Source organism: Vigna umbellata, chromosome 4 (genome assembly GCF_029865625.1).
Source record: "Vigna umbellata cultivar VRB3 chromosome 4, Vumbellata_1.0, whole genome shotgun sequence".
Classification (NCBI taxonomy): Eukaryota; Viridiplantae; Streptophyta; class Magnoliopsida; order Fabales; family Fabaceae; genus Vigna; species Vigna umbellata.
Window position 1 is genome coordinate 9,402,982 of NC_142168.1, and position 12,915 is coordinate 9,415,896.

At 31.8% G+C, this 12,915-nt stretch overlaps 3 protein-coding genes across 3 annotated transcripts; 2 read left to right on the plus strand and 1 right to left on the minus strand.

Annotated features, from left to right (window-relative positions):
- The first annotated feature begins 272 nt into the window (after window positions 1–272).
- Window positions 273–2,274, plus strand: LOC124835370 (AAA-ATPase ASD, mitochondrial-like). Its single transcript, XM_047310282.2, has one exon. The coding sequence runs from the start codon at window positions 587–589 to the stop codon at window positions 2,099–2,101; it is 1,515 nt and encodes a 504-aa protein (XP_047166238.1). The 5' UTR covers window positions 273–586; the 3' UTR covers window positions 2,102–2,274.
- Window positions 2,275–3,831: 1,557 nt separating this feature from the next.
- Window positions 3,832–5,825, plus strand: LOC124835368 (protein S40-4-like). Its single transcript, XM_088112598.1, has 3 exons — window positions 3,832–3,910; window positions 5,116–5,339; window positions 5,691–5,825. Exons 1-3 carry the CDS (start codon window positions 3,832–3,834, stop codon window positions 5,823–5,825), a joined length of 438 nt encoding a protein of 145 aa, XP_087968724.1.
- Window positions 5,826–8,838: 3,013 nt separating this feature from the next.
- Window positions 8,839–11,189, minus strand: LOC124835364 (MDIS1-interacting receptor like kinase 2-like). Its single transcript, XM_088113968.1, has 2 exons — window positions 9,446–11,189; window positions 8,839–9,286 (listed from the first exon to the last, which is right to left on the minus strand). Exons 1-2 carry the CDS (start codon window positions 11,187–11,189, stop codon window positions 8,910–8,912), a joined length of 2,121 nt encoding a protein of 706 aa, XP_087970094.1. The 3' UTR covers window positions 8,839–8,909.
- Between the last annotated feature and the right edge of the window lie 1,726 nt (window positions 11,190–12,915).

Here is a 12,915-nt window from a genome sequence, read left to right on the forward strand (position 1 = left end):
TTTATTATTATAAAATGATCTTATCCACTGGAATGAAGGAATGCAAAATAAAGATAAAAGGAAACGGGGAGTTTAAGTTGAATTGAGTTTGTGAATAGAGTTTTGCAAAGGAGAGAAGAAAAGGTGGATTGAGATGATGATGAAAAGATGTATGGTTGGGTTAAGAGGAAGATGAGTGGTGGCAAGTTGCGAATGTCGGCTTAGCTTTATTACTTGGAGAGGAGAAGTGTATTATTATTATTATTATTCTAATTTTTCCATTAAGTTTCATCTCATCCAAACATGCCTTAGCTTCCATCGTACCTGACAAACCATGGAGGGACCATCTTCTCCACTCCATCACACACAAAGTGGTTTCGACTTGCCAAACATCACTCACTGTCAAATGGATTCGCTTCCAACAAAAGCTTTACTATGCCACTGCCACTGCCACCGACCTCTTCCACTTCAACTTAGATTCTCTTGGACCACCCCAAAAACAAAACACCCTTTTCTACTTCTTATATAATCTCCATCCATCCCTACCCAACTAAAATAACTCAACACATACACATTCCTGTTAGTCTCTTTCTCTACTGTGTTTTTCATGGCGGAACTATGGACGCAAATGGGCTCATTGATGGCCACAATCATGTTTGTGTATGCCATGGTAGAGCGTTTTTTCCCGGCTGCACTTCGTGACACTCTACAAATCCACACTCAGAAACTTGTCAATTTCTTGTACCCTTATGTGCAAATCACCTTCCCTGAGTTCTCTGGTGAGAGGCTCAAACGCAGTGAGGCTTACACTGCCATCCAAACTTACCTCAGTGAGAACTCTTCCCAACTCGCCAAAAGGCTGAAAGCTGAAGTTGTGAAAGATAGCCAGAACCCTTTGGTGCTTAGCATGGATGATGATGAAGAGGTTACCGACGAGTTCCAAGGAGTTAAGCTTTGGTGGGCTGCCAGCAAGACTGCTTCTAACCCTCATGCGTATTCTTTCTCTTATTACTCTCCCCTGGATGGTAAGAGGTATTTCAAGCTAACTTTCCATAAAAAGCATAGGGATCTCATCACTGTGGCTTACATCAAACACGTGTTGGAAGAGGGGAAGGAAATTGCCCTGAGAAACAGGCAAAGGAAGTTGTACACCAACAATCCTAGCAGTGGTTGGTATGGTTACAAACAGTCAAAGTGGAGCCACATAGTGTTCGAGCACCCTGCAACGTTCGAGACTCTTGCAATGGAGCGTGGGAAGAAGGAAGAGATCATCAACGACCTTGTTAAGTTCAGGAATGGGAAGGATTACTATGCCAAGATTGGGAAGGCTTGGAAGCGGGGCTATTTGCTGTATGGTCCTCCTGGGACTGGTAAGTCTACTATGATAGCTGCAATGGCTAATTTCATGAACTATGATGTGTACGATCTTGAGCTGACAGCAGTGAAGGACAACACTGAGTTGAGGAAGTTGTTGATTGAAACTTCTAGTAAGGCTATTATAGTTGTGGAAGACATTGATTGCTCGCTTGATCTGACTGGGCAGAGGAACACGAGGAAGGAAAGGAGTGAGGAAGAGGAAGCAAAAGATCCTAATAAAAAGGAAGAAGAGGAGAGTAACAGGAGTAGTAAGGTAACTCTGTCTGGTTTGTTGAATTTTATTGATGGTATTTGGTCAGCATGTGGGGGAGAGAGGATCATCATTTTCACAACCAACTTTGTGGACAAGCTTGATCCTGCTCTTATTAGGACAGGTAGGATGGACAAGCACATCGAATTGTCCTATTGCCGCTTTGAAGCATTCAAGGTGCTTGCCAAGAACTACTTGGATGTTGACTCACACCATTTGTTTTCAAGGATTGCCAATTTGTTGGAAGTCACCACTGTCACTCCTGCTGATGTTGCTGAAAATCTCATGCCCAAGTGTGTCAACGAAGATGTAGAGACTTGCTTGCTGAGTTTGATTCAAGCTCTTGAGAGGAAGTTGGCAGAAGAAGCAGAAGAAAAAGAATCAGATGATGGAGGGTTGAATGAAGAAAAGGACAAGGAGGAAGCTACTCAGCAGGAGATTAAAAGTAATGGGCACTGTGTGGAAGATGTGAAGGGAAATGGATTCATCCTTTGAGTGGGAAATGAAATACTCTGACTGAGATTGTTACACTTTCTTGTTAAAACATCTATTCTGCTACATTATTATTTTGTCCACTGTATCTTTTCGTCTGAATTGATAGCAATCATCTCCTGTTGTTCAATTTGTGGTTGAAACATCTTTTCAGCTATATTATTGTGTTGATCTTTAAGGGCTCAATTTGATCTATCATTCTCTTTCACACGTTCCTACAATTCCACTTCAATTCCAGGTATTTTCAAACAGCCTAGTGCCTAGTGCATGGTAGAACACCTACAAGAAACAGTCATATCCGTTATGGTTCATTATTGAGCCAGAATATTCTTCACTCTTTACCACACTCAATCATCATAACATTCTTACATTTAGTTTTAATCGCTCATAATTTTCAGACCAATTCTTATACGAACACTGTTCTTACATAATACACCCAATCAAAACTTCTATATTTAATAAAATAAAAAATAACTACCAAATCGTCAATTGTTCTGCTTTTTATTCTAAGATCACAGAGTAAGACAATTTGTTCTCGCGAATTTATTCCTGCACCTCATTTTTTTTTCTACAACCCATATTTTTTAAAATTCTAATTATATCCCACTTCAAATTATAGTTTTGGATTGTGCAATCCATAAATATTTCAAATTATATAATCTCATTCTGGACAATTCTTAATATAAATTATATTTCAGATTGTAAAATTCGTAATGTAAATTACCTCTTAGATTGTATATTCTTTAACGTAAATTATGTTTGAGATTATACAATCAAATAATATCATGGATTGTATAACTTGTAATGCAAATTTAGAAGCTAATTAGAAATGTAAATTACATTTTATATTGTACAATTTGTAATGCAAAATCATATTTTAGATTGTACAATCATTAATATGAAATTATATTTGAATTATTCAATCTATAACGTAAATTTACATTTTGAATTGTAAAATTCATATTACAAATTTAGAAGGCAATCTTGAATACAAATTACATTCTAGATTGTATAATTCGTAATGAAAAATTACATTCAAGATTATACAACTTATAATGAAAAATTACATATACAACTTATAATGCAAAATTATATTATAGATTATATAATTTGTAATACAAAATTACAATTCATAATGCAAAATTACATTCAAATTGTATAATTTATAGTATAAATTTACATTTTGAATTACACAATCATATTGCAAATTGGAAAACCAATCTAGAATGCAAATTACATTATAGATTGTACAAACGTAATGCAAAATTACATTCAAGATAAGGTGGAGGTGAAGGAAAGTATGAAGATTCAGTGGAAGATGAAAATGAAGAAGATGATGCAATAAGAAAATATGGGAGTGCAGGAAAAAATTGTCCCGATATTAAATATATACTAATTTAGTTCCAAATTGTCCAGAGTTAATATGTTTTTTTTTTCATATATTTTACTTATCATAAATATGAGGGTGTTACTCCCTCCACCACCACAACTTGCTCCCTCCACCACCCCATTCCCCTTTTATCCTTTTCTCTATTTTTTCATTCCTATTTTACCCTTACTAAAATTTTAGGGTTAATATTATTTAAAATCTCACGTGGACATTCATTCTCTTTATTATTCTTTCCTCTTTCTCTTTATTATTTTTCCCAGGTTGTCTCTTACGTTCCACTGTCCTTGGGTTGTCTCTTATGTTCCACTTCTTCTTCTCTTTTATAGAATTGTGACGTGAGAGTATGGTGAACTTTGTGTTTAGTAAGATTGAAAGTGGGGAAAGCAATTCATCTTCAGCCGTGAGTGTGGTGGTGCTTCAAGGTGCTGGTTCAGAGGCGTGAGAGGTTGAGAGGCATGAAGGTGCGTAATAAAACCCTAAAATATAAACCCTAAAATATAAACCCTATAATCTTTAAACGGATGTGAGCATCCGTCAACGGATGTCAACATCCGTTTAAGGGAAAACGGATGTCAACAAACGGATGTCGACATCCGTTTTCCCTTAAACGGATGTTGACATCCGTTGACGGATGCTCACATCCGTTTAAAGATTATACGGTTTATATTTTATAGTTTTTTTATATTAATTTTGAAGATATTTAAATAATATAATTTATATTTTTTGATATATTATTTTTGAATATATTTTGATGTATTTTAATAATGTATTTTTGAGGAGGAGGCATATCAGGCCTATGGAGGAAAACTGGAAGATGAGAAACGGTGATGGAGTTTGGGTGAGAATCTGAGAAGGTTGGGAGGTGGGTGAGAAGGGGTAGAAAGATAGATTTTAGGGTTAAAATAAATAATTAGGATTAAAAAATAAAAAAGGTTATTTTTGTAATTATAAAAGGTTAGTTTTGTAATTAAAAAAATATGTAATAGAATTGGGGAGGTGAAGGGAGAAAATGTGGTGGTGGAGGGAGTAACACCCTAAATCTGATCACTAATGTTGTCCCACGTTATTATAATTTGGGCTTGGGCCTCTCATATAAGAACTCAAAACATGCTTTTTCTTCTTCCTGAACCTTCCTAATTTCTAGCTGCACCCGTACCGTTTCTTAAATGACTATTTTATCCTTATTAACTATCTCATCAACTGCTATTCCATTTTTAGCTTAACAAAACATTGTTATACAAACCATTAGGTATATTAACCTTTATTGTTGAGATGAATATTATTAAGTATTAAAATGAAATTAAATTAAGTCAAAGTGATATCATTTTGCTACATTTTTAACAAAATAATGTCATTTTATGTTTTGGTAACATTTTTAAGAAGGTTTAATACCTCTTTTGGTCCCTCGAAAGAGGGGTTGTGTTCAAAATGATCTTACCTTTTTTAAAAAGTAACAAATGATCCAAATTTTTGAAAAAACGGGTCAATTTAATCATTTTTGCTAACGACATCAAAAATTAAACGGTGCAGTTGCGTGGCACTAGAGTTTGGGTTCGTCGTAGTTGGTGCCTGAGGTGAGGAAAGAGTGCTGGGATGCGTGGATGATGTTGGGATGCATCTGAGGTAGAGCAAAGATTCACTCTCCGATTCCACTTTGAATTCGATGAATCTGATCTCTACAACTCTGCAAACGCTAACTCTTCGGAATTATGCAAATCTGTACACTCCTCGAGATTCCACAGTAACTTCTCTACTACCGTCGGCCATGTCGGTGCTTCGGGATCACTGCTGGTGAACGTGCCGGACTGGTCGAAGATCCTTGGCAACGAGTATGAACAAAACCGGAGGAGGGTTCAAAATGCGATTTGGGAGAACGCGATCCATATTCTATTTTCTTAGATCCAGGACGAGAATAGAGAATAATTGGGTTTTTCTTAGATCCAGATTCTATTTTCAGCATGCCAAAGAAGTTCAGGGAGAGAAATGCGTGAGTATAGTCTACATATTGTTCTTTATTACCTTTCCATATAGTTTCGTTATGTTCACTTTTGATTACCAAGGAACATAAAATTTCACTCCCAATTTTAGCCAAAGAAAAGTCCATAAAATATTTGTGATGCATAGAATATAGAAGTGGTGAAGAGAAATTCAGTTTATCACTGGGATTCAAACTGTCATCTGCTTCTGCTTGAACTTGAGTAGAAGTACTCTAGAACAACCACAATTGCACTAAAACAAACAATAATTTGTGTAGATAAACCTCATAGATGCTTGAAAGGACACAATCTTAGCAGGGTTCGAAATGCGATTTGGGCGAAAACAGGATTCCAAGATTAGAATCAAATGAAACTTTAACAAAAACCTAATTTTTTTTATAAGAGCTTGAAACTTGAAATTGGAATCCCAATGAAATGTTTCGGGGTCATTAGGATTTGGGATTGGAATCAGAAGGCGTTGCTTGTGGTAGACGCCATGAAAGAGCCCCTTGCAGCGTTGAGGCGTCATGATTGTGGAAGAGAGAATGACGGTGGAGACCTAGAAGAAACAACTAGGCGGTTTGCATCGAAAAATACCAAACCCAGAAGACCCAGTATTTCGACGAACCTAAATCTCGACCCCTCTTTTTTTAACCTCTGTCAAAACATTGCTAGGTAATCTATTTTTTTTGTCACAATTTTAACCTTACTGTCACGCAACTGCCACACAATAAGATAAACTGCACATGTCATTAAGTTTTGTCCAGGGGGCAGTTGCATAATTTAATTTTTGACGCCGTTAGCAAAAAGGATTAACTTGACCCGTTTTTCAAAAGTTGAAATCATTTGTTACTTTTTAAAAGAGGTAGGACCATTTTGAACATAACCCCTTTTTTGAGGAACCAAAAGAGGTATTAAGCCTTTTAAGAAATATTATAATCCATATTTAACCTATAACAAGTTTAACTTAAAACAACATAATTTCAAAAACTTTTCTAACTATTCATGTCATAAACATCCACAAAATCTCATATAAAGTTGTTAGAATCTATATTTTTACTAAACGATTTCAAAAAGTTCATAAATTTAAACTTTGTCTGAGTTCTTGACTCATAAGTTTGTTGCAGAAAAATATTAAATATTAAAATCATTAAATATTATCATTAGACCTTTCATAGATAAAAATATTAAATAAAATCATATTTATAGAAATTTAAAATGTTTGAATCTATTAATTAATACTAACATATGAGACAGCGGTACTTTAATATAACTTTAAATTTATTTTTGTAGAAGATTGCATTGTTGTTGCAAATTGTAGAGGATAAAATCACAAGTACACAAAAACTAAAATCTAGTAAGATAGGCAAATTGAGATTATAAAAATGTCAAATGCATTATTGTCAAATGTTAATTATTATTGTCAAATGTTAAGATAGGATAAAAATGCATTATTGTCAAATGTTAATTATTATTTTTTTGTTATAAGAAGAATAAATGAGATAAAAAAATGAGATCTTTATGGGGTGAGGGAATGTCATGACTGTAGATAACTGGTTGGAGAAGGAGTAACATAGAAATGATGAATTGGTCAGAAAGGAACTTGAGAAAACAGGAATCTAGAATAGACATGTGGTAAAAGGCGAGGAAAGCAGAAATATTTTGTAATTTGTTTCTTAAATAAAATAATAAGATACAATTTGATGAAATGTACAATTAGATGAAAATAACTGCATGTATATTAAAAATTTGTTTAAAAATTGATTTCTTATACAGTAGATAAGTATAACTTGGATAACAAAAGATTTTCTGTTTTTTATTATACTAAGGATCTTTTTCTTAGTAAGTGATTATGGAGTGTAACCAAAAAGGTAGAATGTCCATTTAATGAGAAAGTGAGCTGAGAATACTTGAGAAAAAAAGTAGTTCTTATTCTCCTTTCTCTTTGAAAGTAAGGACAATAATGTTATTTTGTCTAAAACTATTTGTTAAAAGCTATGAAAGTTATTCATTTTTAGTAATTATTATAATTTGTATTATAATTATAATATAATTATTAACAATATATTATGATTATTAGTTTTTTATTATCATTATTATTAACATTGTAAAATAATCATTATTAGTTAATAAGTTACAATATATTATGATATGTTTTATTTTAATATAATATATAGTTTAAAAGTTTCACATTGTAATCATATACTCATATTGTTTTGCATCTTACTAATTAATTATTATAATTAATTATCATGTCAATTTATAATTTAAAACAAACATTTATATCTCAATTACATTAATATTTAATTATCATATAGTCAATGTCTACACATTTATAATAAATATGTATCTTTATTTAAAATTTTAACCTCAAATTTAGGTTACTTTTAATTTTTTAATAAGAATTATATTTCACATGTTTTGAAACTTTTATATTGATTTAAGTAATATCAGTTTAAAATATATAATGGATGTAAATATAATTTTACAAATCCATTTTGTAAGGTTAAATTATATTTAATGTTTATTTTTTAACGCTATGTTTTCATTTTCATTTTATTTATATTTCCAATGTTACTTTTATTTAAAAAGTTTTAAATTTAATTTAATTCTTTTTAGTTCCATAATAACTTTTAAATATGTCTGTCTTTTGAGTTGTCCATATTAATATGTGTTTCTACTTAAAAATTTTCGCATTAATATTTTATTTATTATATAAAGGGTGATATTGCACAATATGACACATGATACATATTTCATTTTAATATAATAATAGCTCAAAAGTTTAACTATAAATTGTAATCGTATAATGAAATTGTTTTACTACATATCACTACACAATTTTATAATTTTAAACAAACAAATTCATATTCCCATACATATAAATTATATAGGAAGATGAAAAAATTTAGATTCCCTTTTTAAAAAAAAAGGAAAAAATCTAATTTCTTTTTTTATGAGAAAGACTATTCCAGTTATAATAGTAAAAAAAAACAACCTTACAAAAGAAAAAAAGAGACATCTTTATCATATATCAAAGAATTTGAACTAAGATTTCAAAATGAATAGAATCGAGTATTTATGTATGACTTATGATTTAAATATTTTAGTTTATCAGAGAAAAATTGAATAAATTCATTACAAATTTTTATAAGATTTTACTATTTTTAAACTCCTTAAATAGACCTAAATAATTATAGAATAGTTAACATGAAAGTAAACTAAGTCTAAGTATTATAATTTATTTACCGTTTTTAAAAAAATAATTTAATTTTATTTCTTGATGACATGTTTAAAAAAATGTTATAATCCACATCAAACATAAAACTAGTTTAAATAAACATAACTTTGAAATTTTTTTCTAGCTATTAATGTGATAAACAACCACAGAATTTTCATTGAAAGTTGTTACAATCTAAAATTTTGCTCAACAATTTCAGATAGTTCACAATTTCAAGGAGTGTCTGAGTTCTTGACTCATGAGTTGTTGCAACGAAATATGATGTAAAGGAATGCTTAGTGGTGTGAACTGACTAAGGAAACATTGAGAGATGTGTTTCATTGTTGGACGAGAGCAAGGGTTGGGATTTAAGCATGCAAGAGTCACAATGGCAACAACAACTATGTCTTGTAAAATTGAAAATGTTGGGTGTGGGAGGCGTTGATCCAATATTTCACATAATTTGATGTCATCGTGAGTAGAAGTTGATTGAAGTGATAAGAGTATTTCCTTAGGATGTTTTCCCATCAAAGTCTCCAATGCCACCACTCCGAAGCTATACACATCACACTTTTCATTCACAACCATTGTATACGCAAGCTCTGCATTTTTGCAACATAGCATTGAAAGATCAGAAGAAAAATAATTGAAAATACAAGTGGAGAAAACTAGTCCATTTGTTTGTTATATGGATCTTGATTAGGCTTGATATGCATCAAACAATAAATAAATAGAAGTAGAGGAACATATAAACGATTTACCAGGTGCTATGTATCCAATGGTTCCAGCAACTATAGTTCGATTGGATGAATCAAAGTTTAGAAATCGGGCAGTGCCAAAGTCGGAAACAATGGGCTCCCACTTGGAGTTAAGCAAGACGTTGCTTGCTGATATGTCTCTATGCACTATTGGAGGGACACAATCATGATGGAGATATGAGAGAGCATGTGCAGTTCCTTTCACTGTGTTAACCCTCTTTTTCCAGTCAAATTCTATTGCTTCCATGTCATAAAGCAACACAGAAAGCAAGCTTCCTTTCTCCATGTACTCATAAATCAAAAACATTATTCTTTTGTGCAAGCAGAATCCATGGAGCTTGACTATATGTCGGTGCTTTATTTCCGATAATACTTTGGCTTCGTTTCTGAAACTCTCATCAAAAGTGGGGACCTCTGATTCAAAGCCATGGAGTTTCTTCACCGCAACAATCTTTCCACTTGGTAATTGAGCCTTGTAGACACTTCCATACGCACCTGTTCCGATACAATATTTAAGATCAAAGTCTTCAGTTACTGTAATGATGTCTTCGTAGGCTATGCTTCCGTCGTAGTTCCATATGCAGAACATGTCCCCATTCTTAGATGTTTCAGTTATCTTTGCTTGTTTTTTCTTGATTGCAATGCGGCTGTACCTCAGATATAAAAGTAGTAAGAAGGCCATGATTAGAAATATGGTGATGGAAAGAATTATGACCAGCTGCCTTCGTTTCTTCTGGTTGACTGAACAAGGCTGAAATTGGTATTCCATTTGTATATTTGTATTGGTGCTGCATACATCCTTGTTCCCAATTAGCGCATATGGATTTACACCACTTGGAATAGGACCACTCAAATTATTGAAGGAAAGGTTCATGTCATAGATACTATCAAGAGGCATAGGAATCGCTCCGGAAAGACAATTGTAGCTTAGATCCAGACCATACAAGAATGGAAAATGTCCAACTAAGAAAGGTTCAAGGGAACCGGTTAGTAGATTGTGTGAAATGTCAATATTTTGAAGGTGCATGATGTTTGAAAGTGAAATGGGAAAGGTTCCATTGATTTTGTTGTTAGAGATTATTAGGGTCAATAGATTGGTTAGAAATCCTAGTGATGAAGGTATTTGACCTTGAAGAGAATTGTGGGATAAATCAAGATCAGTGAGTTCTGAAAGATTTCCTAGTGATGGAGGTATTTTACCTTGAAGAGAATTGTGGGATAAATCAAGATAAGTGAGTTTTGAAAGATTTCCTAGTGATGGAGGTATTTTATCTTGAAAAGAATTGTGGGATAAATCAAGATAAGTGAGTTTTGAAAGATTTCCAATTTCATATGGAATAGTCCCGTTTAGACTAGATTCGACGACCTCAAGATGTTCCAAGTTCTTGAAAGCAGAGAGGTTTAGTGTTGCCAATTGAATAGGCCCTTCATGATACATATATGTGATACGAGTTACACTTCCAGCATCATTGCAATGTATACCAATCCATGAACAGATATGATTTGAATCTGAGTGCGACAAATTCCACCATCCACTATTGATTATAGCGTTTGCTTCCAACTGAAGCTGCGATGGTGTAGACGATGCGGATTCCAATTCTAAAACAGAGCCTATGAAAAGCAAAGCATAAATAAAAAGATGGAAATTGTAAAGCAAAAAATGCATGGTTTGGAAATAGAGGTAATAAATAGAAGGTATATTTATGAGAAACTCAAGTTTCACTAAATTATGTTCACTCAATACCATGCTACCTATCTGCTCATTCTTATAATACTGTGATAAGCCTTTTGCCCCGCCATTGACGCCATGCATGTGTGACGGCATTGCTTGACTTGTAGAGTCTAATACGGACCCATTAGTGCAAACAATTCCACAACGTTTTGCAGACCTAAGAGTCAACTTCGAATATTTCAATGCATCCATTTCTGCGTTGTTGCCTTTGCTCACCCGAACACGTTCCACGGATAGGATTGTTTATAAATGGTTGTCGCACATAAACTATTACCAGAGATATCCACTGCTTTATTCGTTTAGTTCTGAGTAGATACTTTTATACACACTTTTTAATATTTGTTTTACTTTTTTGGTAATTTTTTTTTATTTATACAGGAGACTCTCTGTTAGCCATTATTACACTAAAAAATGTTTCGAAATGTTTTAATATCATTTTTATTTTAGAGTTTTGTCTCTTTGTAATAAAGTAAAAGAAAAATAAAATTTTATGTCACAAATAAACTTAATTTGACCCATCATTAACTAAGCATATTCTAAACTTGATTTGAGTCCAAATTCTAATTGTAGAAAATAGTTAACAATTTAATTTTAATTCACCAAAAACATATTATATATGTAATCTCTAATCTTATAAATATCTATTTTTCGGGTATTGGATGTTACGGATAGATTTATATATTTATTTTTCGGGTCTTCACTTATTTTTCTTATATTATTCATCCATTCCAATAAAACAAATTATTCAACTTCATTCTTATTTTATCATTTTCATTTTATTCTCTTTATTTTCTTTACTCTTTATTAATTTTGGTTTCTGGTGGTATCAATTAGTGGATATTCTCACAAAGCTATTACATCCTAAACCTTCGGTAAACACCAATTCTATTTCTGTCAACATATTAATACATTAATACTTGTATAAATAGTTTGTATTTGACTCCGTTTGTAAATAACAATTCTACTTCTGTCCATATATTATACTTTCTACATCGCAAATTATATAATTCTAAATCAATATATATCTCACCGTTATAAAAAGTAAAACATAAAACAAAATCGATTTTGTTATGTAATTAATGTAAACAAAATTTAATTATTATAAATAAGCCAATATGATACATGCTCAAATAGAGTATGGGATGATATTGGAGGGCGTGCAGGTTTCAATATCTATATTTTCAAAATAAAAATTCAATCTCTATTACCTTTATATTTAGGCATAAAGTTTTTGTTTCATTTTTATAATAACGGGCATAGTTAAACTTCCATTCTTATCTGTCTCTTTATTGTTCAAAATATTAACTAAATAATTTTTTCAAAAAATAAAAAATATATCAAATAAATTATCAAGTATTCAATACAAAAATATACAAACTTTCTCTGTAATATAAAATATTAAGAAAGAAATTAAAATTGTATAAATACGAAATAAAAGTAACAAATAACTAATTAAATAAAGATTAAATAATAACATAAAAGAGTAAAAAATTATGAAATCTATTTTTTCTATAAATAAATTACGAAATTAATAACCAAGATTAAGTTAATACAAGTTTTTTAATTATCTAAAACATTAAAAGTGTTTTTAGTAATTTAAAAGAAGATGGACATAAGAACAATGATAGATAATGTAACGAGTATAGGAAAAGAGACAAGACAAATATAAATATATTTGTTTGTGTTCCGTATCTAATTTAAAAAATTAAATATTAGTTATATCTATATCTATATACGGTCA

Coding starts and splice junctions, on each gene's coding strand:
- LOC124835370 (XM_047310282.2), top strand. CDS start 587: ATGGCGGAACTATGGACGCAAATGGGCTCATTGATGGCCACAATCATG.
- LOC124835368 (XM_088112598.1), top strand. CDS start 3,832: ATGGTGAACTTTGTGTTTAGTAAGATTGAAAGTGGGGAAAGCAATTCA. Junction 3,911..5,115: donor GAGTGTGGTGGTGCTTCAAG/GTGCTGGTTCAG, acceptor CATCTGAGGTAG/AGCAAAGATTCACTCTCCGA. Junction 5,340..5,690: donor ATGAACAAAACCGGAGGAGG/GTTCAAAATGCG, acceptor GAACTTGAGTAG/AAGTACTCTAGAACAACCAC.
- LOC124835364 (XM_088113968.1), bottom strand. CDS start 11,189: ATGGTATTGAGTGAACATAATTTAGTGAAACTTGAGTTTCTCATAAAT. Junction 9,287..9,445: donor CATTGGATACATAGCACCTG/GTAAATCGTTTA, acceptor GCAAAAATGCAG/AGCTTGCGTATACAATGGTT.